This window comes from Zalophus californianus, chromosome 1, assembly GCF_009762305.2.
Source record: "Zalophus californianus isolate mZalCal1 chromosome 1, mZalCal1.pri.v2, whole genome shotgun sequence".
Taxonomy (NCBI): domain Eukaryota; kingdom Metazoa; phylum Chordata; class Mammalia; order Carnivora; family Otariidae; genus Zalophus; species Zalophus californianus.
The window spans coordinates 11,402,701-11,426,287 of NC_045595.1; the positions used below are offsets into that span (position 1 = coordinate 11,402,701).

The window sequence follows — 23,587 nt, forward strand, 5'->3', positions numbered from 1 at the left end:
CAGAGATATAAAGACGTATGCCCACACAAAAACCTGCACATGAATGTTCATAACAGCTTTATTTGTAATAGCCAAATTGGAAACAACCTTTTGTGAATAACTGGAAAACACATTACAGTTTATCTATACCATGGATACTACTTATTCATAAAAAGGAAGGAACTATTGATACATGCAACCACTTAGTTGAATCTCAAGAATATTATGCTAAGTGTAAAAAGCCAAGCTCTATCAAAAGCCTGCACACTGTGTGATTCCATTAATATATCCTGTTGGACGTGACAAAGTGTGAAATAATATGTGTACAAAGTATTCTTTTTAGCAAAGACTGGAAACATTCATCAAAAGAAAATTGATAAAAAAAAAAAAGGAAAATTGCACTCCTGGGTATTTACCCCAAAGACACAGATGTAGTGAAAAGAAGGGCCATATGCACCCCAATGTTCATAGCAGCAATGTCTGCAATAGCCGAACTGTGGAAAGAGCCGAGATGCCCTTCAACAGATGAACGGATAAAGAAGATGTAGTCCATATATACAATGGAATATGACTCAGCCATCAGAAAGGATGAATACCCAACTCTTGCATCAACATGGATGGGACTGGAGGAGATTATGCTCAGTGAAATAAGTCGAGCAGAAAAAGTCAATTATCATATGGTTTCACTTATTTGTGGAACATAAGGAATAGCAGGGAGGACATTAGGAGAAGGAAGGGAAAAATGAAGGGGGGAAATCGGAGGGGGAGATGAACCATGAGAGACTATGGACTCTGAGAAACAAACAGGGTTTTAGAGGGGAGGGGGGTGGGGGGATGGGTTAGCCCCGTGTTGGGTATTAAGGAGGGCACGTATTGCATGGAGCACTGGGTGTTATACGAAAACAATGGATCGTGGATCACCACATCAAAAACTAATGATGTATTGTATGGTGACTAACATAACATAATAATATTAAAAAAAAGAAAATTGGTATAGATTGTGGCACCATCTACTCATGGGAAATAAAGAGCTGTAAAAAAAAATTAAGGCTATGAAAATACCACCAAAATAAATTAAGTAAGGGGTAGACTCTGGAAAACAGTATGGAGTTTCCTCAAAAAGTTGAAAATAGAGCTACCATACGATCCAGCAATTGCACTACTGGGTATTTACCACAAAGATACAAATGTAGGGATCTGAAGGGGTACGTGCACCCCGATGTTTATAGCAGCAATGTCCACAATAGCCAAACTGTGGAAAGAGCCAAGATGTCCATCAACAGATGAATGGATAAAGAAGATGTGGTATATATACACAATGGAATATTATGCAGCCATCAAAAGGAATGAAATCTTGCCATTTGCAACGACATGGATGGAACTGGAGGGTGTTATACTGAGCGAAATAAGTCAATCAGAGAAAGACATGTATCATATGACCTCACTGATATGAGGAATGCTTAATCGCAGGAAACAAACTGAGGGTTGCTGGACTGGTGGGGGGTGGGAAGGATGGGGTGGCTGGGTGATAGACATTGAGGAGGGTATGTGCTATGGTGAGCACTGTGAATTGTGCAAGACTGTTGAATCACAGATCTGTTCCTCTGAAACAAATAATACATTATATGTTAAAAAAGAAGATAGCAGGAGGGGAAGAATGAAGGGGAGGAAATCGGAGGGGGAGATGAACCATGAGAGATGATGGACTCTGAAAAACAAACTGAGGCTTCTAGAGGGGAGGGAGTGGGAGGATGGGTTAGCCTGGTGGTGGGTATTAAGGAGGGCACGTTCTGCATGGAGCACTGGGTGTTATACGCAAACGATGAATCATGGAACACTACATCAAAAACTAATGATGTCATGTATGGTGATTAACATACCATAATAATAAAAAAAAATGTAAGGGGCAGGAGATAAGATGAGTACTGGGTGTTCTGTGCACTGATGAATCACTAAATTGTACCTCTGAAATTAATTTTAAAAACACTAAAAAGAAAGTAAGAAATGCAAGATGTAGAACAGTATTATAGTATGCTACTTTTATGTACGAAAAGAGGGGAGAACGTGCGTGTGTGTGTGTGTGTGTGTGTGTAAAGAGACTCTGGAAGGTTACATAAGAAATCATTAATAGGGGCAATCCATTGAGGGGGCTTGTTCAGAACTGGAGGGACGGGGACCTAGACTGTACACATTTTAAAAGAAATTTTTTTAAAGACAACAGAAAGCCAATGGAAGAGAAGGTAAAAATAAAAGGATTCCAGGAGATAGGGGAGCAGAAAGTAGGGTCATGATGTGAGCAACCCAACAAAGGCTCACCAACATTGTTGGTGGCAAGAGTAGAACAGAGATTCCCTAATCCCCATGCAAAGTGTACTTGGTAGGGTTAATGAAGACTGAGCCCTTCATGTGGCTGACAGGAGGGCATCTTTTTATTATTATTATGTTATGTTAATCACCATACATGACATCATTAGTTTTTGATGTAGTGTTCCATGATTCATCGTTTGCGTATCACACCCAGTGCTCCATGCAGAACGTGCCCTCTTTAATACCCATCACCAGGCTAACCCATCCTCCCACTCCCTCCCCTCTAGAACCCTCAGTTTGTTTTTCAGAGTCCATAATCTCTCATGATTCATCTCTGCCTCCGATTTCCACCACCCCTTCATTCTTTCCCCAGGAAGGCATTTTTAACAAGGATGTGGTTTGAAGTCAAGCACAGCATCTGATCTATGACAGGTGACAGGAAGTGTTTGATAAATTCATTCATTTGACCTTATTGACTTCTGACTTTCTAGGAGCTTTCCTTGGCAAACCAGACTGCATAATTCTCTTCCTTGTTGAATTCCCATCATGATAGAATGAATGAAATGACATTGATTCAGGCATCTGAGTGCCCTGTGGAGGGTTTGGACCACCAGACTTCCCTGCCTAGGAACTGCTATGAGGCTCAGTCTGGACTAGGAGAGGATTTGGCAGGGGGGAAGGGGAGTGTTCAGTGAGAGTGAATCCCTGGTGACTTTTCCATCTCCTCACCCCTCCGTCATCTGAGAGTGCACATACCCCAGGGAATAAGCCACATGTGGCAAGAATAGAAACAAAACAATTAGCATTTTCTTTCTTAACACGGAGCCATGGGGATAGAGTCCCCAAGAGCCCCCCAAACTGTAAATATCCTACTGCGTCCCTGGCCCCCTGCTCACCTGCCCCAGGCGGGGCCAACACATCATTCCCCCCACCCAGACATCAGACTTGCCCCAGCCACAACTTGAGTGGTCTCCCTCTGCCCTTCCTGAGGGCTTAGCATGACCTCAGGACCTTCTAGAAGTCAGTGGAGAAGGAGGTTTGCCAAGACCATCCTCTTGGTGATACCATCCTCATAAGTGGGTGAGGGATGGGGAAGGAGAGTGAGCTGGACGGGACTGGGAAAGGGGAAATCCTTCCGTTTCTGGATACCCAGAGAGAGAAGTGCCTGAGACCAATTCTACACCCTCTGAGTGGATAGAGGGCACAGAGGGCACACCCTCTGTAGCAGGTCATGAGAAGAAAGAACAGTTAGAGTCTGCAGTTGAGGGACACCCACACAAATGAGAGAGATTGAAAAACAGCTCTCTCCACTGTAGGTGGTGGTTCTCCAGATGTGGTCCCCTGCCTAGCAGCATCAGCATCCCTGGGAACTTCCTAGAAGTGCTGATTCTCAAGCCCATCACAGACACTCCAGGGCATAGCTCCAGCCCTCTGGGAGACACTGATACAGCTCAAGGTTGAGAACCACTACTCTAGTGCACCCAAGGACTTCATGTCAACACCCAAGGACAGCTGCACATGTGTTGCCAAGAAGGAACTCTCAATAATGTATGCAACCCAGAGGAACCTAAGCATCACCTTACAAGGCCTCAAACAGAACTCTGAAAAATCACGATAAATAGTAAAATGTTTGGCTAACGATCTCTTGAGGTTACCAAAGAGGATATTATGCTGTTTCCCTTCCTGAAAGCCCCCTTTCAACACCTCTTCCACCTCCAGGGGTCCTGCTCTTCATGGCAGATATTTGCATCCCTCCCCTTGTTCTCACAACACCTCAGGGTCACCTATAACCTCTCCTATACACACCTATCTACCTATTGTGTTCTCCCATATACATCCTGATCCCCCTTCAGCTAACCTTAAGTCTTTCTGGAGACCAGCGTTCCTTGGAAGGCAGAGTGATGATAATTTTAGATGCTTGTGATTGAATGGTTTTCCTAGCAAGTATTGACAGCAGAGTTTAGCTTTGAAATGCCTCTTCTCATGAAGCACACTCAGAGAAGCAATGGCATGTGAAAGAATAAAAATAAATCTGTCCAGATGGGACATGATGCAGGTGCAAGCTGAGGGCCCCCTAGCATCGCTCTCAGCCTGGCTCCTCGTGGTCAGGTGTGGCCAACACCATCTCCCTCTCCTGGATGTTGAGAGACCTGCACATAAAGAACCTGTGACTCCTAAGAAGGCTCAACACTCTGCGTTGGTGCAGTCAGGTAAGTGCCTGGCTCTTGGTTTTGGCTCAGGTCATGATCTCATGGGTCTTGAGATCAAGACCCGTGTCAGGCTCTGTGCTCAACACAGAATCTGCTTGAGTTTCTCTCTCCCTCTCCCTCTGCTCCACCCTCCAGCTCACTCTCTCTCTGAAATAAATAAATAAATCTTTAAAAACAGAAGAAGAAGAAAAAGAAGCCTCAACACTCTAAGATATGGTCACTAAACACCTCTGTTGTGTTCTTGTCCTCAATTGCCTTTAAGACATGGGGACCTAACCAGGTAAGCAATGAGTTAAAGAAGATCCTCTCTTTGCTGAAAGGAGTCAATATTGAGGTTTTACAAAAACGTGGTGAGTCATGCCATGCTGGGCTTTTTCTATATCATCCCTGTATCGTAAGAGAAATATGTGGCACCTAACACACTCTCTATAAATGTTCACAAGTGAAAGGAAGAATCACTGTGCACACCATAGGATGGAGACCTGGAAAGGCAAATGCAACCAGGCTTTGGCAGTCTCATGTGAATGGGATAAACATATGCTTTCTTTGGGCTTTTGACATGAAGCTGCTCCTAAGTCCCAAACTGCTGAAGCCAAAGCAGAGAGGAGTTCAAAAGTCACCTCTGATTCTGCGGATTAAAATGGCCAAGGATGAACCCCCAATTCCCTTCTAAGTATGTGGGGAAATAAAACCAGGGTCATACCCATTAGCAGTGTTAAATGGGTGAATGAGAATATTATCACAACATGCCTACATGTGGACATTTCTTTAAATGTTGGTCTCACATTGGTCACTATTTTCATATCCATTCATAGCAGAGTGTTCTTTTATAAACTCACTTTTTTGTCATCATATTTCTTACAGGAATAAGCACATGGCACACTTTGCTTTCCATCAAACAGGCATTTGGGTGTATTTTTGTCATTTTTATGAAACCATCCAGGCTCTGTCTGGGAGTTTTATTTTGAATAAACTTCTTAAACAGCTGTTTGACATGCCATAACAATGTATATTTTCCTGAGGGCAAAAAACTCTTTCAATTTCTAGTAATAGCCTCTCTAGAACATAAGAAAATATAAAAAATGTTGTCCTGCAAAGCTACTACTAATGGCAAAATATACTTCCAAAATACCATTAGCTTTAAATCTCCAGATACTCTTTTTTACCATGAAAGTTTTCTTTAAAATCTCCATTTAACCAGCTTTCTGGATTCATCCATTGTCTCTATGTCCTCCTGAGCACGTATTGGGTGCTGTCTCACAAAGAATGAGAGGGGGTTTAGTGTAGTGATGATGTGGCAGAAGATCATAAAGTGCTCCCAAATAAATTTGGCCGTCATTGGAAGCAGAGGAAAAGTGTGATCTGTCTTTGTATCCTTGGTCATTAACCTGAAATGCATGCGAAAATTGTATCGTGTGAAGGAAGGATGAAATGGACGGAGGGGAGAAAAGAGAGAAAGATGAAGGGAAAGAAAGACAAGGAAGAAAAGAGGCTGATCAGGTTCCCTTTCCCTGTGCTGGGTTTCAGTTTAGGCTTGATTCAGCTTAATTTTGTTTTCTGCGAAGCATTGCTCCACTGAAAACACAAAGTTGTCTCTAAACAACTGAGTTAGGTTTTTGAGATGCAAACTATCTCAGGCACGGATGGGTTTGTTGGGGAGAAACAGAAACCCACAGATTTTCACAGAACTCTGCAATCTCGGTGGGGGGGGCAGGTCTGGAACTCCATCTCTGACTCCCAGCTTTGTGTTGCTTTCCTCTCCCCTTTTTTCCTTTGCAGTAGACACAGGTTGTCCATGGAACCAAAAAAAACAAACAAGAGTCTCAGAATTCCTCCTTCTGGGACTCACAGAAAAGCCAGAACTTCAGACTCTCCTCTTTGGGCTGTTCCTCTCTGTGTACCTGGTCACCATCTTTGGGAACCTGCTCATCGTCCTGGCCATCATCACAGACTCCCGCCTCCACACGCCCATGTACCTCTTCCTCTCCAAACTGTCCTTCGTCAATACCTTCTCTTCCACCACTGTCCCCAAGATGCTGGTGAACCTTTGGACCCAGACCCAGGCCATCTCCTTTGTGGGCTGCCTTGCTCAGATATACACCTTCCACCTGTTTGGGACCATGGACAGCTCCCTCCTGGCTGTGATGGCCATTGATCAGTTTGTGGCCATTGTCTACCCTCTACGCTACTCAGTCATCATGAGCCCTTGTGTCTGGGGGTTGCTGGTTGGGGGGGGCATGGCTGATCACCAATCTCCAGTCACTCGTGCACACCTGCCTCATGGCTCAATTGACCTTCTGTGCTAAAATTGACCGAACCCCCCTCTTCTTCTGTGATCTCATGCCCCTGTTGAAGCTCTCCTGCTCTGACACACACACCAACGAACTGGTGATTTTTGCTTTTGGCATCATCATGGGCATCAGCCCCCTCTTGTGCATCCTCCTCTCTTACACCTGCATTTTCTGGGCAGTCTTCAAGATCCCTTCTGCTCAGGGCAAGTGGCTCGCACCTCACTGTGGTATCACTGTTCTATGGCACCATCTTTGCTATATACTTGCAACCCACATCTCCTGCCTCCTCCCAGAAGGACAAGGCAGCTGCCCTGATGTGTGGAGTGGTCATCCTCATGCTGAACCCCTTTATATACAGCCTAAGGAACAAGGACATGAAGGCAGCCCTGAAGAAGCTCATCGGCAAAGCAGTCTCCTCTCAGTCCTAGAGTAGAACAGTTGTTGGGTACTTAGCATGTTCCAGAACCACTGTTGGGTGGTGGGAACACAGAGATATGTCCCATCCCTTTCCTCAAGGTGTTCAGAATTGAGTGGGGGATAGAGATATGTAAATAAATCATTATGGCACACCATGGTAAGTGAGTCACAAAGACGAATGAAAAACTGTGGGAACCCAAAGGGAGAGGTGTGCATGTTCCCCATGATTTCTCTTCCCCATGAAGATCAGAAGGCTTCAAAGAAGTCTTAAATTGGTCTTCTCTGGGGTATTGAGCTTATGGGATTGCTACGTGGGTAATATAGTTGAACAAAAGATTGGCTACACCATTTTTTTTTTGCTACACCATTTTAATATTGATAAAGACAACACATATTAGCCAGTTACATCACCATGCTTCCTAAGGGACCTGAAGAAGGACAGTGAAAGCATCTGTTGAGATTAGCTCACTTATTATTCGCTTCAGCAGCCACCAGCCTTGGCTTCACGGGGACCTTGTAACCACCTCTTGTGCCCATGACTATGGGGATCTTTGTCATCATCAGGCCTCCTGTGTGCACCTTCCCCACCCCACCCGCCATGTATTGGATCATAAGAGGCAATGACATTTGGCTCCCAGGTATTGTGATTCAACAGGTTGGCACTGAGCCCTGGAATCTGCCTTTTTAAAAAGCTCTCCAGGTGGCCCTGAAGCAGGGAGTACATAGACCTCTGTCTAAGGACACAGGCCCTTGGACTAGCTGCAGAGTCCATGTGTTTCTTGTGATGTCCATCACCTGACTTCGAACCCAATCTGATTCTACAGGCACAATTGGAAACAAGCAGATAGGATGGACTGGAATGCACGGACAGTTAGTGTTGGGAGGTGAATTGTGTCTCCAAAAAAGATGTGTCGAAGTCTAACCCGCTAGGACCTCAGAATGTGACCTTACCTGAAAATAGGGTCTTTACAGAGATAATCAAGTTAAAATGAGGTCATTAGGATGGGTCCTGATCCAATACGACTGCCAGTCTTATCTAAAGGGAGAATTTGGACACAGACACAGGTTCTACAAGCCAAGGAGCGCCAGAGATTGCCAGCAAACCACCAGAAGCCAGGACAGAAGCATGGAACAGATCCTCCCTCACAGTCCCCAGAAGGAACCAACGCTGATGATACCTGATCTCAGACTTCTGGCCCCCAGAACAGTGAGACAATACGTTTCTTCTCCAGTTTGTGGTGCTTTGTTATGGCAGTCCTAGCAAATGAGTACAGTGAGTTTAGGAAGGGCTGGCATCATGCAAAGACCACATGTCCTCAAGTCCATGACTCACTACATGTCTGGTTAATAGTCTGGGTTACAACTGGAGGAAAAGATGAAGGATTTAAGTTGTATGGATTCATTTTCTGGGTCTCAGTGGGATGACAATAATGACATTTATTGCATGCTGGGCACGTGCTAAGCCCTTTGTATGCATTATCTCATTATATAGTAAACAACCCTAAATAGGTGATATAAGTTCCTATTTTACAGATAAGGAAGCTGAGGCTTGCAAAATGAAACTGCCAAAGTTCAAACAGAGGACGCATCCCAAAGTCCCAGATCTTAACATCACATGATATTGTCTAGATATTGGAGCCTAGAGCAAGGATGTGCAAATTATCACCCTCCGGCCAAATCCAACCCACGGCCTGTTTTTGTATGGCCTGCAAGCTAAGAATGGTTTTTATATTTTTAAATAGTTGGGGGAAAAAATAAAAGACTATTCTATGACAGATTAAAATTATATAAAATTCTAATTTTAGGGCTCACAAAGTTTTATGGGAACACACCCACACCCATTAATTTATGTATCATCTACAACTGCTTTCAAATTACAGAGCAGAGTTGAATAATCTTGACAGAGACTCTATGGTGCACAAAGCCTAAAATATTTACTGTCTGGCCATCCACAGAAGGAGTTTGCTGACCCTTTTCTATAGAAGAAGATACTGATACTCAAGTAGATCCGTGAGCCAGAACATCAGCATCATGGGGATTTTGCTAGAAATGAAGACTCAGACACCATCCCAAACCCCTGAATCATAGTTTTAACAGCAACCCACAGGGCTTATATGAGCCTTAAAGTTTGGGGATCACAGGGATATGTGGGGGGTGGAAAGAAGGACTGTAGAGATATGGGACCCAAATAGGCCTTCAGTTCAGAGATAAAGGAGAACCGGACTTGGGGCATTTTTCCATAGACATTTTCCGTTTTTCCCTACCATAGGCATGGTCCTGGAGAGGAAGGTCCCAAAACCACCCCAAACGCTTTGAAAGAATTACAGCTACAGCTTGATGACATGGCCACCAGGTGGCGATAGTGCTGTTCACAAAATGGATTCAAAGCTTCTCTATTTCAGAAACATTTATCCGGGCTGTAAACCGGCCCAGTTCCCCTACCGCAGGGGTAATCGTCCCCGGGGAGGCAGAGCATGTGCAAAGTTCCCGTGGTGGGACGGAGCCTGGGTTGTTCAGAGAAATCACGGAGAGGTGTGTCCCCAGCCTACAGCAAGGGGAGTGGGGTGTGTGGGAGGTTATGGGGGACAGCAGGGGTCACCACGGGGATTGGTCCACAGGGCAGAGGGGACCATGACATTAAGCAGGGATGTAGGGAGGGGCCCAGAATTAATCCACTCATGAGTCATCCCATGGATTGGGGGTCAGAAAACCTTCTATAAATGGCCAGATAGTAATTATCAGCTTTACAGATCAGACAGCCTGTCATAATGACTCATCTCTGTTGTTCCATCATGAAAGCCACCATAAACAATACATCAAAGAGTAGCAATTGAAACTTGAATTTCATATCGTTTTACATGTCATGAAATAAAGTCCTTTTTTTTTACTCTTGCAAAAAAAAAAAAAAGAAGTGTTGACATCATCAAAATGATTCAGAAAGATTCTCAATGTATATCTACCTTCCATGTGCTTCTCTCGCCCCAGATTGTAGTGGTAAAATAGAGTATGTATAAAATATATTGTAGAAGTGGAACTGCCTGTTCGGGTTTTAGTGACTGGCGTATGTTCACTCCTTTTCTCCCTTCACCCCAGAAACCCTCCCACATACTTGCCTTAGGTTCTAATTTGACTACCTGGCAACATGGGTTCCCAAATATCTCAACTACCAAAATATTTCAACTGTCACCCATAAAAAGGAAATCAGGAGGAAGTTTTCACCTTCAGTATCAACCGGCTGGGCTCCAGGATCTCAGGAAAAAACCTCATTAATTTGTGAGACAGAAAATCCTGTCTCAAATCTGCCATCCAGTGTGAGCTTTCTAACATTACATATAACTGGACACATTAATCCTACGGTTACCACTAAGGCTCCCTTCATAGACACTAGGTTTAAAGTTTTAATTATCAAACAAAATTATCAAAAGTAGCTCATGAAATGTTTTCTTTTGATTTGTTTCCAACCATTTTTTTAAAGATTTTATTTATTTATTTGAGACAGAGAGAATGAGAGAGAGAGAGCACATGAGAGGGGAAAGGGTCAGAGGGAGAAGCAGACTCTCTGCTGAGAGCGGGGAGCTCGATGCGGGACTCGATCCCGGGACTCCAGGATCATGACCTGAGCCGAAGGCAGTCGCTTAACCAACTGAGCCACCCAGGCGCCCTCCAATCATTTTAAATTTTTAAAAATAGTTCATAGTTCAAGAGCCAGATTTGGCCCACAGGCTCTGGTTTGCAAATCCTGGTACACATGGATGGGAGTGACAAGAAGCAGAGAGACCAACAGGGACCAAAGAGTGAGAAGTGGAATGGGCTGAATCCCAGGACCAGAAAATGAAGGGATAGATGGTGCCACAGGAACTTTGCATAGCTAATGCCTCCTCAGCTTTGAGATTCAAGGCAAGCCCCACTTCCTCAGAGAAGCCTCTCACCCGCGCCCTACCCCCGCTATATCAGTTGCCCAAAGACATTCACTAGTCCTCATTCTCCTCATCACATTAGTGACTTTATATTCATTTGTATGATTCTCTGATGAATGTCTATTTCACCCACTTAACTGTGAGCTGAGAGCCGAGAGACCATGTTTTCTTGCTTATCTTGCCCAAATCCATACAGCAGCCACTCAAAATATATTTGTTGACTGAGCAAATGAATGAATGAATGAACAAATGAATGGATGAACAAATGAATGAATGCAGTACAAAGGCAAGACTCTCGGAGGTAGCCTGGGTTGGAACAGAGACATCTAACAGTCAAGATTAAGTTGCTGTGATATGCAGTGTAAACTCACCTTCCACTCCCCCAGCCTCAGTAAAACCTGTCACACACCCAGAAACCTTGGTGAAATCAAGGAGAGAGGCCAGTGCACCTCATCCTAGAAACCAGGAAGAGCAAGCTCACAGTGAAGCTATTTAATTCAGCAGTAACAGGAGACCATGAGAAAATAATCATCTAGTAATTCTCCAAAATTTCAGCAAGGGTGTCAGAAGGGGCTTGAGCCCATTTATCGGGGTCTGAAGGAACAGAGTGACCCTGTCCAGTATTAGAGCACAATAACACTTCTTTCCCTATACATGGGATTTTGTTGGGTGATTCAAAGCAATTTTGGAGACTCAAACACTGAGACTCAGAGAAGGAAAGTGACTGTCCCAAGGCCATATGCTAGATCAGGGCCGAGGGAGTATTCCAATCCAGTGTAGTGTGACCCGAAAACCTGACCCCTCCCTCCACCATGCTGGATGGCCTCCCAGGTGAGTGACTTACCCAAGGTCATGCTGCAGCCCCATATGGGGCTCTGGGGGGCAATAGGTGGATCAGCTGGTGGAAAAGAAAGCCACTTTCAGCAAAGGATGAGAAAGGATGCAGCAAGGCTTCAGCCTCCAGGTCCTGGAGGGGAAGCTCATACTCCCAAATGAACATTTGCTAGGGATTTGGGGAGTCACTCCTATCTCTGTGAACTTGTGTAGTGGGAGGTCCCCAAGACCACCCTCAGGTTCAATGATTCACTAGAAGGAGTCAACAGAACTCAGCAAAATTGTTATATGCAGTTTATTACAGGGAAAGGATAGAGATTAAAATCAGCAAAGGTAAAAGGCACTTGGGGCAGGGTCCAGAAGGGACCAGCCACCAGGGGACCAGATGTCCCCTCCCTGTGGATTCATGTGGACAGCATTTAATTCTCCCAGCGATGATGTTTGACCACACACATTGTATACTGCCAACCAGGGAAGTTCCTGAGTCTTCTTGTCCCGAGAGTTCATCGGTGTTAGTTTCCTACTTCTGCCATAATAAAACACCACAGATGCGGTGGCTTCAACCAGAGAAATTTATTTTCTCAGTTCTGGAAGTCACAAGTCCGAGATCAAGGCATCGGCAGGCTTGGTTCTTTCCGGGGCCTGGTTCTCCGTGGCTGGTAGATGGCCATCTTCTGTGTCCTCATATGATCTCCTCTCTGTGCACACATCCTGTGTCCAAATGTCCTCTTCTCATGAGGACACGAGTCATACTGGATTAGGGCCCACTGTAAAGACTTCACTTGATTTAATCACACTTTAAAGGCCCTATCTCCAAATATGGTCACATCCTGAGGAACTGGGGAGGATGGGGCGGTTATCAATTTGGTGTAGACACAATTCAGCCCATAACAGCCACAGAGACACGGCTGACTGTCCATGTGGCTGACCTTGGTTTCTCAGTCTCTGGCCCCTTCAGGTTAAACTGACACAATGTGGCCCAAGGCCCCCACTATAAGTCACATTGTTAGCATGGCCTCCAGATGTACAAAGAGATTCTTATCAAGTAGGATACTCCAAGGGCTTAGGGGCTAGCTCCCAGGAGCCAGTCAAGGGCCAGATGTTTTTGTGGAAGGGCAGTTGAGCCCAGAGCCCTGGGAGAGAGGAGGGAGGAGCTAAGGAATGACATGGGGTCTCCGCCTGGCCCTTCCCACCCCTGGCCACTTGCCCCAGCTGACCAGTTGGTCACCCCTCTCCAGGCTGCCTCCCTTTTCTCTGGCACAACCAGAGGTCCTGCAATCTGGACACCACGGCAACTCTTGGCATGGCTTGCTGAAGTCCTGGGGTATGTACAGGGGCCTGTCCAGCAGGAGAGCCCAGCAGACCTACAGCTGATGGAAGGAGGGCACTGTAAGGGGGGCTGGAGGCTCTGCTGCACCTCAGCTTCAGCTCCACAGCTGGCCTGCTGGGCTTTGCCAAGGGCCACTGGGAAGCTCTGGTCAAGATATGCTGCCCCACTAACTGCCTGCCAGGTGACGCCATATCCCACCTGAGGAAGCTGCTGCATGGTGACGTGGTGACTTGGCCACCCTCTCTCCCTCTAGCTGCTCAATGCTGCCCTGGTGGACATCTCTGGGCAACCACCTCTTCCTTGGCTCCTGTAAGGATGGACTTTCAGTCAGGCAAGGGCCTCTTCACCCTGGAAGGTGCCTGACACAGGCACAGGGTCACCTGGGAATGACAAAAGTGGGTAGGGAGAGCTGGGAGCCTGCTCCCCATGATCTTCTCCAACTTCCATTCCCAAGAACTAAGGATCCCAGGGAGATGGCAGACAGGAGGCTCAGCCCACAGACACGTGCCCCGCCTCCATTATCCCCACCCCCACAGCCTTGGTAACAGGCGTGGTTATCCTTCCTTTTGGATGGACAAAGAAACTGAGGCCTAGAAAGAATGTCTGCATTTGGGGTCCTCTAGAAGCTGACCCTGAGACAAGGATTCAAGTGCAGGGAGTTTGTTTGGGAAGTGATCCAGGAAATGCTGGAAGGGGGTGGAGAAATGAGAAAGAGAAGGGAAGGAAGTCAGTAAAGAGTGTACTGATATTCAAGTTTCCAGTGGCAGCTGGAGCTTGGTCCCATGGGGACCTGGGGGGGTCGATGTGGAAGATACACCTTCAGTCATCCCACATGAGGGGTGAAGGAGCTGGAGTTCATATCCACCAACCCCCACTGTCTGCCACAGAGGTGCAGAGCTCTGCTCAAACCTCACCAGCCCCCTCCACCTGCATTTCTTCTTTCAACATTTTGCTGGGGGCTAGATTTATCCATCAGGCACCATAAGTACTGTGCATCCTGTCTGCAGCCAGTGAGAACATTTGGGGGAAAGACTTCAACTACCAAAATCCAGACTTCACAAAATGTGAAACTCAGTATTCATAACCATTTTATTAACACTTACCAAGAACTTCTGGTTGCTGAGAAAGAATCATAGCCAACAGTGAATTAAATGAGCTAAATAAATTAGCCAAATGAATGTAACAGGAAAAGTAGGGAAACACTGTTAAAAGAATATTCTGTTACCAAGAATAAATAAATAAGTAAATATAGATAGATAGATAGATAGATAGATAGATAGATAGATAGATAGATGCTGTGTGAGTGGTTTTTAATCATTTGATGTGATATGGGTGGGGCCAAGGGCTGCTCTCATCCCCATATCAGCCTCCAGCTTCTCTGAGGTGCTGGGATACCCTGATGGGCCCTCCTTTTGTCCCCCTTGCCTGGGACTTGTGAACAGGTGTTGTCTTGACCCTGACCTCTTCCCCACTGTCAGCAGCTACCTCAAAGACTCCTGGGGTGCATCCCACCACTCTCTAGCCTGACTCCTCCCGAACACATGTCCAAGAAAAATGAACAGAACCTGAGAGACCCATGGGACACTGACAAGCATACTAACATATGCATAATGGGAGTCCCAAAAGGAGAGAAGAGAAAGGGATAGAAAAAATAGTTGAAGAAATAATGGCCAAAAAAAAAAAAAAAAAAAAACTCCCAGAGTGGATGAAAGATATGAATCTGCACATCCAAGAAGCTCAACAAACTCCAAGTAGGATAAACACAGAGATCCGCTTTGAGATATGTGATAGGCAAACACACACAATCTCCGCTATGCAAGCCTCTTGGCCACCCCCTTCTATCCAGGCCTCTGGCACCTGGCACCTGATCTCTTACTTGAACATTCAGCAATGAACTAGACAGATGTGCATCGGGTGGAGTCCCAGTTTTGACAAGGACACAGATAAACTAGAACAAACACTGAAGCTAATAAGTTCAAGCCATGAGAGTGTTCAAAGAAATGAAACACGATGAGGTAATAATGAGTGGACACTGGTGGCCCTCAAGGAGGGCCTCCCAAGGGGGTGCTTTTGAAACTAAAGGATGAGAAAGAGGCAAATTCAGGAAAACCAGAGCTTCCCAGACAGAGGAGACTACATGTGCAAAGGGCCTGGGACAGTACAGTTTGATGTAAAGGAGTACCAGAGAGGAGGTCACGGTAAGCAATGGGGACGACAAAGGAGATGAAGCTAGAAGTCTTACTGGGAATCTTTATTCTAGGTGGGGTGAGCAGTCATGGAAAGACTGCACAGCAGGGGTGTGTCATAATCTGGCTTCAGTTTTGAAGTCCACTCTTAAAGAGAAGGGAATGTAGGAGTGAAGCAGGTTAAATTTTCCAAGACGGCCACAATATCTCCCATTCCACATCCTCTTCACAAGGTCACCTTGACATAAGGCCCACTGAAAGGGGTGGGGTCTATGTCCCCTTCTCTTGAATCTACAGATTCAAGTGACAGAAGTGACACAACATGACACCCAAGGCTGGGTTAGGAAAGGTAATGCAGCTTCGGTCTTGTTGACTTTCGTGCTGGGTGGCCATCCAATGAAACCTGACCACCCTGACTACTGACCTGCTGGTAGGAAGCCCAGGCCAGAGGGAGAGGCCCATGTAGCTGGCCCTAGTCCAAAGCCTGTGAAGAGGTCCCAGCCCTCAGCTGTGATCAGTTGCAAGCCCTGGGAGTGAACATGCCTGCAGATGATTCCAGTCCCCTATTTGTTGAGTTACCCCTAAACCTCAAAGCCTTTCCAACCAAGGAGCAGAAACAATCAAAATCAGCTCTGTCCTGCCTAAATTCCCTATCTACAGCATCTGTGGGCATCATAAAATGGCTTTTACACCACTAGTTTGGAGATGGTCTGTTAAACATCTGGAGTAACTGGAATTTAGGGGATGGGAAAATTGGGAGAGACCCAAGTGGCATCCAAGAGACTAAAGAAGAGGAGGTGTCATGGAATGAACGGAGTGAGGCCAGGGCTTGCACCAGGCTGGAGCAGTAGGTGGGGGAAAGGGGAGGAAATACGTGCGGGATGCGTTTTGAAGGTAAACCAGAAGAGAACTTGCTGTGTTCGATCACCAAAGGAGGGGGTGGGTAAGAGGGAAGACTAGGGCTCAGGACTGTGCCAAGATATTCACAGTTGGAGCGAGGAAGGCAGCATAGAGCCCCCATCTCCTCCCCACCAGGCCCGGGCGACTACATATCCCAGCATCGCTCGCTCAGGCCGCGGGAAGGGGAAAAAAAAAAAGTTTGGGCCAAGCATTCCCGGAATGCGCTTCCTGCTGGCGCGGAGCGGGGGGCGGGCGGGGAGGTCCGGGTGGGGCGGGGAGGGCGGGGGGCGGCGCGGCCGGAGCCCGGGGCGCGCACTCGGCCCGGCCCGGGCCCCAGCATGGCCGAGCCGCTGCTCAGGAAAACCTTCTCCCGCCTGCGGGGCCGGGAGAAACTTCCCCGGAAAAAGTCGGACGCGAAGGAGCGCGGTGAGCCGGGGAGGCGGCCGAGGAGGGGGCGCCGAACCCCGCCCCGTCCGGGAGATGGTCCCGGAGCTCCAAGGCGGGACGGCTGGGGGGCGAGGGGGAGCCCCGCGGAGCCCCAAGCGGCCCCGGGTGGGGGACCGAGAGCGGGCAGGGGTCCTGGCAGGAAGGGGCTGGGCGGGGGCGGGGGGGGAGAGGGGGCGCGGACCGTTATGTGCGCCTGGCTCGCGATGCCGGCGCTGCGGGCTCCTTGCGAGGCCCGGGAGGGGGCCTCGCCCCTGACAGGAAATGGGGCCGAGACCGAGCGCCTGGAGGGTGGAGGGGAGGAGGAGTTGGGAAGCTGGCAAACGGGCCCAGTCAGGCCAGGCTGGGACACCCTGCGCCCTGGAGACCCGGGACGGGAGATGGGTAGCGAACTCCTGCAGAGGAGAGAGAGAGGCGGTGCATCAGCCACAGTGGCCACCCCCCAGCCCCCTCCCACCTATTAACCAGTGACTGCAGCTGCGCCCACCTTAAGCAGCCCTAGGAAACTGTCCCTTTTAGACGGGCGGGGAAACTGAGGCACGGAGCAGTTGGGTCATTTGACCAGAGCTAATGAAGTGACTTAAACAGCTCTTTGGACATGCTACTAATAGAGACCCCCGAGACAGGGTCCAGGGCGTTGGAAATCAGAGTTGACCAGAGGAGGGAGTCCACCAGCAAACTGGAGCTGGGAGCTGCGTGAGACGGAAACTCCGGGAAGGAAGGAGTTAAAGGAGGGAGGCCTGACGACTCGCCATCTGACCTTCCCCCCCCCCCCCCCATCCTTTTCCAAAGATTCCCAAGGTTCCTAGAGCAGAGAGAAGGGACAGGGGTGCCCACGCACAAACACAGACAGGAAACAGCCCAGGATGTCAGAGAAGGGAGAATGGAGCAAAGGGGAGGCCCCAAGGCGTTGACTGTGGGGATCTGGACTGGGTTGAGAGACAGGGCCCACTCCAGGATGGGAGCAGAGTCTAGAAGACAGGCAAGGGGTGGCGGGTGGGGGGAGTGCTGTAGAAAGGGGGACCCCAGCACTAGTTGTCAAGCCTGCTCCTGTCTTCCAAAAGGAGCAAGCCAGCCTTCACTGTTGGCTGCGTGCTTGACCATAACCCGGATGCCTAGGAAGTAGTCCCCATGAGCTCTCTGATGCCTCCCTGGAGGGGGGCATTGAATCTCCCCATTTCACAGGAGAGCACTGAGGCTCAAAGATGGAAAGCAACTTGCCCAAAGCCACCCAGTAAGAAAGGACAGGGCAGAGCTCCATGCCAGGGGTGGGAGGTAGAGCTGAGAATGCAGGGCCCAGGTCTGGAGAAACCCCACTGGACACCTGAGGTTGAAGGGCAGAGGGACACCGTTTGGGACCCCAGGACCTAAGAGGGGGTGGGCTTTAAGCTGGCAACCAATGAGATTGCTGGCCTGTGCCCGCCCATTCCAAACAAACATGTGGAGTGAGTGCCAGTACTGTGTGCACCCCAGCCCTGGCCCCTGCTGGGGAAAGAGCCAACAGCCTGGGGATGCACTGGGGGCAGCAGAGGGGTAGCTGGGTCTCACTCCCCTTGCTCTCTGCCAGGCCGCCCAGCCCAGCGCCCAGAGCCCAGTCCTCCAGAGCCAGAGCCCCAGGCTCCCGAAGGGTCCCAGGCTGGAGCAGAGGGGCCCCCAAGCCCTGAGGCATCTCGAAGCCCAGCTCGGGGGGCCTACCTGCAGAGCCTGGAGCCCAGCAGCCGCCGATGGGTGCTGGGTGGGGCAAAGCCACCGGAAGAGGCTGCTTTGGGTCCCAGGGCACCTGGCAACGGGGAGCCCGCTGGTGAAATCTGGTACAACCCTATTCCTGAGGAAGACTCCAGACCCCTGGCACCTGAGCCCGGGGGACCACAACCAGGCTCAGCTGAACTAGAGGGCCCGGCCTCACAAGGTGAGCACAAGCCTCATACCTCCAGCCCCCCAAGATGACCACAAGCCTCACCCCTGTCCCAAGCCCAGGCTTCTGAACCCTGAGATCTGCTGTTCCCCAGGCACAGCCCCTGCCAGCCCCCCAACCAAAGCCTCCCGCACGAAGTCCCCTGGTCCAGCCAGGCGCCTCTCCATGAAGATGAAGAAGCTGCCTGACCTGCGGCGCCGACTGAGCCTGCGGGGCACCCGGGCTGGCCGAGAGCGTGAGAGGGCTGCCCCCGAGGGCTCCGTCATCAGCCGTTACCACCTGGATAGCAGTGTGGGGACCCCGGGACGGGCAGCAGGGGCTGGGGCCACACGGGGCCCTCGGGCCGGTTACCTCAGTGATGGTGACTCACCGGAGCGCCCGGCAGGGCCCCCATCGCCCACTGCCTTCCGGCCCTACGAGGTGGGCCCATCAGCCCGAGCACCCCCCGCCGCACTCTGGGGCCGCCTCAGCCTACACTTGTATGGGCTGGGGGGGCTGCGGCCGGCACCTGGGGCCACCCCAAGAGACCTCTGCTGCCTACTGCAGGTGGATGGGGTGGCCCGGGCCCGAACGGGGCCACTGAGGGGGGGTCCGGACTTCCTGCGGCTGGACCACACCTTCCACCTGGAACTCGAGGCTGCCCGGCTGCTGCGGGCCCTGGTGCTGGCGTGGGACCCCGGTGTCCGGCGGCACCGGCCCTGCGCCCAGGGCACTGTGCTGCTACCCACAGTCTTCCGAGGTAGGATACCTGGCTGCAAGGGAGGAGCGGTGGGCACAGGATGCAGATCTGCCTTTCCCCCAGAGTGTCCAGGGTGGGGGTGTGGCTTGGAGCAGGGGGCCAGGGCATAGGAGCCTGTGGGGCCAGACCCCACAGATCCCCTTGTGTCTTCAGGCTGCCAGGCCCAGCAACTGGCAGTGCGCCTGGAGCCCCAGGGGCTGTTGTACGCCAAGCTGACCCTGTCAGAGCAGCAGGAAGCACCAGGCACAGCTGAGCCCCGAGTCTTTGGGCTGCCCCTGCCACTGCTGGTGGAGCGGGAAAAGCCCCCGGGCCAGGTGCCCCTCATCATCCAGAAGTGTGTTGGGCAGATCGAGCGCCGAGGGCTGCGGGTGAGCCCCCTACCCCATTCCAGCTGGCCCTCAGACCTATACCCCAGGACACCCAGCAAACAGAGGCCAGGCCTTCCCCACACACCTGCCCTGCCTGGGACACAGCTAGCTCCAATCCCAGCTTAGACAAGGGCGGGAGGCTCCCCTAGACCATAGCACCCAGCCCAGAACCCATAGGTCATCCAACCGTTTAGTAATACATGGTCCCAGATCTTCTGGAGCTCAGAGTCTGATGGGAGAAAAGACATGATTCCAGTGACTCACAAGTGTAAAACTGGGGCTGGCACAAGAGTGAAGAAGCTGGGAGAGCTTAAACAGGATCTGATGCTGGTTGGAGTAGTCAGGAAAGGCTTCCCAGAGGAGGTGACAAGTGAGCTGAGAAGGAGGGTGGTGCCAGGACGAATGATCCAAGCAGAGGGTTTCCAGGGCCAGGTCGTTCAGGCAGCCAGGTGGGGACCCCATGACAGGTGTCAGAGGAGCAGGAAGGCAGCTGGTGAAGCCACAGCCAGCCCCCAACCCCTCAGCCCACTGCCACCCTGACCCAGACCTCCAGACCTCCAGCCCCCACTCCACCCGGTCCTGATCAGTTTGTAGCACAGGCAAGAAGATCTCTCTGTGTCGCCACCCCTAGGTGGTGGGGCTGTACCGTCTGTGTGGCTCGGCGGCCGTGAAGAAAGAGCTTCGGGATGCCTTTGAGCGGGACAGTGCGGCCGTCTGCCTCTCGGAGGACCTGTATCCTGATATCAATGTCATCACTGGTCAGCATGCCCTTTCTGTCCCCTGCCTGCTCCCTATTCAAACTTCAGCTCAAGGGAGTCCCTGTGGCCCCTCTGGGACCTCACCCTTTCTGTCTGGCTTCGTTTTCACTCTCCTGTGCCTGTCCCTCCTCTTCCCCCTCCCAGCCCCAGCTGACCCCTCCGGCCTCAGAAGCCAGGGGTGCCCTGACCAGAGTGGGCCCTGTGTCCACAGGCATCCTCAAGGATTATCTTCGGGAACTGCCCACCCCGCTCATCACCCAGGCCCTCTATCAGGTGGTGCTGGAGGCCATGGCCCAAGGACCCCCAAGCAGGGCACCCTCCAGCACTGAGGGCACCCGTGGGCTCCTCAATTGCCTGCCAGATGTGGAGAGGGTAAGTTGGACCTGCTGGGAGTGGGCAGGACTGACTGGGCTGACACCAGTAGAGTGTTTCACCCACACCTGAGCCCATGATGTGCATGAACTTGTGGCATTGTCACAACCCTAGAAAGTAGGTGCTATTGGTATCCCCACTTCATAGCTATGGAAACTTAGGCCCCGAGCAGTTAAGTGAGTTGCCCAAGGTTGCACAGCCAGGATATCACAAAAATGCAGGCTCTGAATACAGGTCTGTCAACCTACCACAAGGGAGGTTCCTGGCTGTGGGATCCTGGAGAAGTCCTGACCCCCTGTGCCTCAATACCCTCATGGGGTATAAACCCTAAAATAGGACTAATGCTAGCCCTGCTTAATACAGAGAGGAGTGGGTTCAAATCCAAGCTCTGCCATTCCAAAGCTAAGTTGCCTTTGTCCTCAGTCTCCCCTCCAGCAAAATACGATTATAATACTTATATCAAAGCCTTAGCGCAGCCATCAACCAGCTATGAGATCTCGAGTTTCCCCACTCCGGGCCGCCTTAGTCTCCCTTCAGGTTTGACAGGGGGGTCGCTTCACCCGCCTCATGATTCCCAACCATCTTCTCTCAGGCCACGTTGACTCTTCTCCTGGACCACCTGCGCCTCGTCTCCTCCTTCCACGCCCACAACCGCATGACCCCGCAAAACCTGGCCGTGTGCTTCGGTCCCGTGCTGCTGCCGGCGCGCCAGGCAACCGCCAGGCCCCGCATCCGCAGCTCTGGGCCGGGCCTCACCAACGCAGTGGACTTCAAGCGCCACATCGAAGTGCTGCACTACCTGCTGCAGGCCTGGCCAGGTGAGCCCGCCCCTGGCCCGCGCCGCCAATCCAGGCTAGGCCGCCGCAGCGATGCTTTCTCGGGCGACCAATCAGAGTCTGGGACTTCAGGCGTGCCACGCCCCCCCTCCCCCCGGCGTGGACCCTTGCGTAAACCGGTACCTGGTAGCCTCAGCAACCCGTTCAGATTGAGCCAATCCATGCTCGACGCGGTCAGAGGCCCTGCCTCTTGACCTGCCCATCAGAGGGCCGGGTGCCTAAGCAACCAGGTCCAGCTCGGCCAGTGAAATCCCGATGCGGTCGCTGGTCGGGTCTCCCGTCGGGCCAATCAGGGCTCTGGCTAGCTAGGCAGCCATTCACGAGCACCGCTCTTCCCCGCAGATCCCCGCAGGCCCCCGGAGCCTCAGGACCTCGCCCCGTACCTGCGGCCCAAACGGCAGCCGCCGCTGCACTTGCCGCTCGCCGGCCCCGAAGTGGTGGCTCGGCCCCGCGGCCGGGGCGGCCCCGAGAGCCCCCCGAGCAATCGCTACGCGGGCGACTGGAGCGTGTGCGGACGGGACTTCCTGCCGTGCGGGCGGGACTTTCTGTCCGGGCCGGACTACGACCACGTGACGGGCAGCTACAGCGAGGACGAGGACGAGGAGGCGGGGGAGCCGGCGGGCGCCGCAGACTTCGACGACGACTTCGAGGCGCCCTTCAACCCGCACCTGAACCTCAAAGACTTCGACGCCCTCATCCTGGACCTGGAGCGAGAGCTCTCCAAGCAGATCAATGTGTGCCTCTGAGCCGGGCGGGGCGGGACCCCGGTCACGAAGGGCCGGGCTCCTGGCTGCTGAGGCGGCGCCCCGGCGACGGAGGGGACCGGAGGGGACCAGACCGGTCGCCCCGGGCCCCGGTTGCTGGGGAGTTGCCTAGTGACCAGCCAGCCCGTTGCTGAGAATCATTCCTCGTTTCCAGTGCTCAGTGGTGGGGCATTGGTTGCAAAGCCTGGGGACTGGGGACTTTCGGGACCAGCTGTTGGGGACATCTTTTCTGAGTACCAAGGGCTTCTCCCCTTGCTGCCAAAAGGCACTTCTCCCGCTTGCTGGGCTGGCCTCTCCTGCCCCTCCCCCCTTGGCCAGGGAATCACCTGTTACTGTGAGCATCACCCCGGGATGGTGAACACCGACCCCCCTTCTTCTACACCCCCAACCCCCCCACCCCATCAGTCTTCTTGCTGCTGCCAACCAAATCAGTATTAGCTTTAAGCACCGCACTCTGCTTCTCCCTGCCCTCGAGGGTCCAAGGACTATCATGAGGTGCTATTTGGGGCAGGGTGAGGGAAAGCCCCTATCCTGGGCTCTGGCTGGATTAAGGGCAGCCCAGGGCCTTTAGAAAAATAGCTGGTTTCCCTACCCTGTCTTCCAGGGAAAGCCCCGTGATTGCCTCAAACCAGGAAATGGAGATAGCAGAGTCTGGCCCTTCCCCTCCCCTGTTCTTCCTCCACATCCCTGAAGAAACTGAGCACTTATAAGACCTCCCTTTCGGAGGGGCCCCACCTGAAATGTCAGGCTGGGGGCACTTTGGTACGGAACATATTTATTGCCTCCGTGCGTGTGTGTCTGTGTGTGAGGACTAGTGTGCATGGACACGTCTGGGACAGGTGTATGGGGCTCTTTCAGGGACCTATGAGGGGGAAAGAATTTGCAGTGGCCAGGCACCCTGAAATCCCCAGTAATGGAGCCTCAGTGGTCCCCAGAGTTCCAGTGGGAGAGTAGGTCCCCTCCTGTCTCCCCCTTTTCCCTCACTTCCATCTTTGTGGACAATAAATCAGTATGCACAAG

At 51.0% G+C, this 23,587-nt stretch overlaps 2 protein-coding genes across 2 annotated transcripts; both read left to right on the forward strand.

Annotated features, from left to right (window-relative positions):
- The first annotated feature begins 4,333 nt into the window (after positions 1 to 4,333).
- LOC113916089 (olfactory receptor 1I1) lies at positions 4,334 to 7,215 on the forward strand. The gene is given in 4 exon segments (XM_027581951.1): positions 4,334 to 4,496; positions 6,276 to 6,724; positions 6,726 to 6,997; positions 6,999 to 7,215. Coding segments are annotated over 4 exon segments (1,101 nt in total).
- A 9,443-nt stretch (positions 7,216 to 16,658) lies between these two features.
- Positions 16,659 to 23,586, forward strand: SYDE1 (synapse defective Rho GTPase homolog 1). Its single transcript, XM_027585133.2, has 8 exons — positions 16,659 to 16,797; positions 18,383 to 18,724; positions 18,825 to 19,469; positions 19,623 to 19,837; positions 20,469 to 20,595; positions 20,807 to 20,967; positions 21,560 to 21,785; positions 22,146 to 23,586. Exons 1-8 carry the CDS (start codon positions 16,710 to 16,712, stop codon positions 22,547 to 22,549), a joined length of 2,208 nt encoding a protein of 735 aa, XP_027440934.1. The 5' UTR covers positions 16,659 to 16,709; the 3' UTR covers positions 22,550 to 23,586.
- Position 23,587: the final 1 nt, after the last annotated feature.

Bases quoted from the DNA above. Each gene is read 5' to 3' on its own strand.
- SYDE1 (XM_027585133.2), top strand. From the start codon at position 16,710: ATGGCCGAGCCGCTGCTCAGGAAAACCTTCTCCCGCCTGCGGGGCCGG. The intron at 20,968-21,559 runs GTAAGTTGGACC...ATCTTCTCTCAG, and splicing joins GCCTGCCAGATGTGGAGAGG to GCCACGTTGACTCTTCTCCT. The intron at 21,786-22,145 runs GTGAGCCCGCCC...TCTTCCCCGCAG, and splicing joins CCTGCTGCAGGCCTGGCCAG to ATCCCCGCAGGCCCCCGGAG.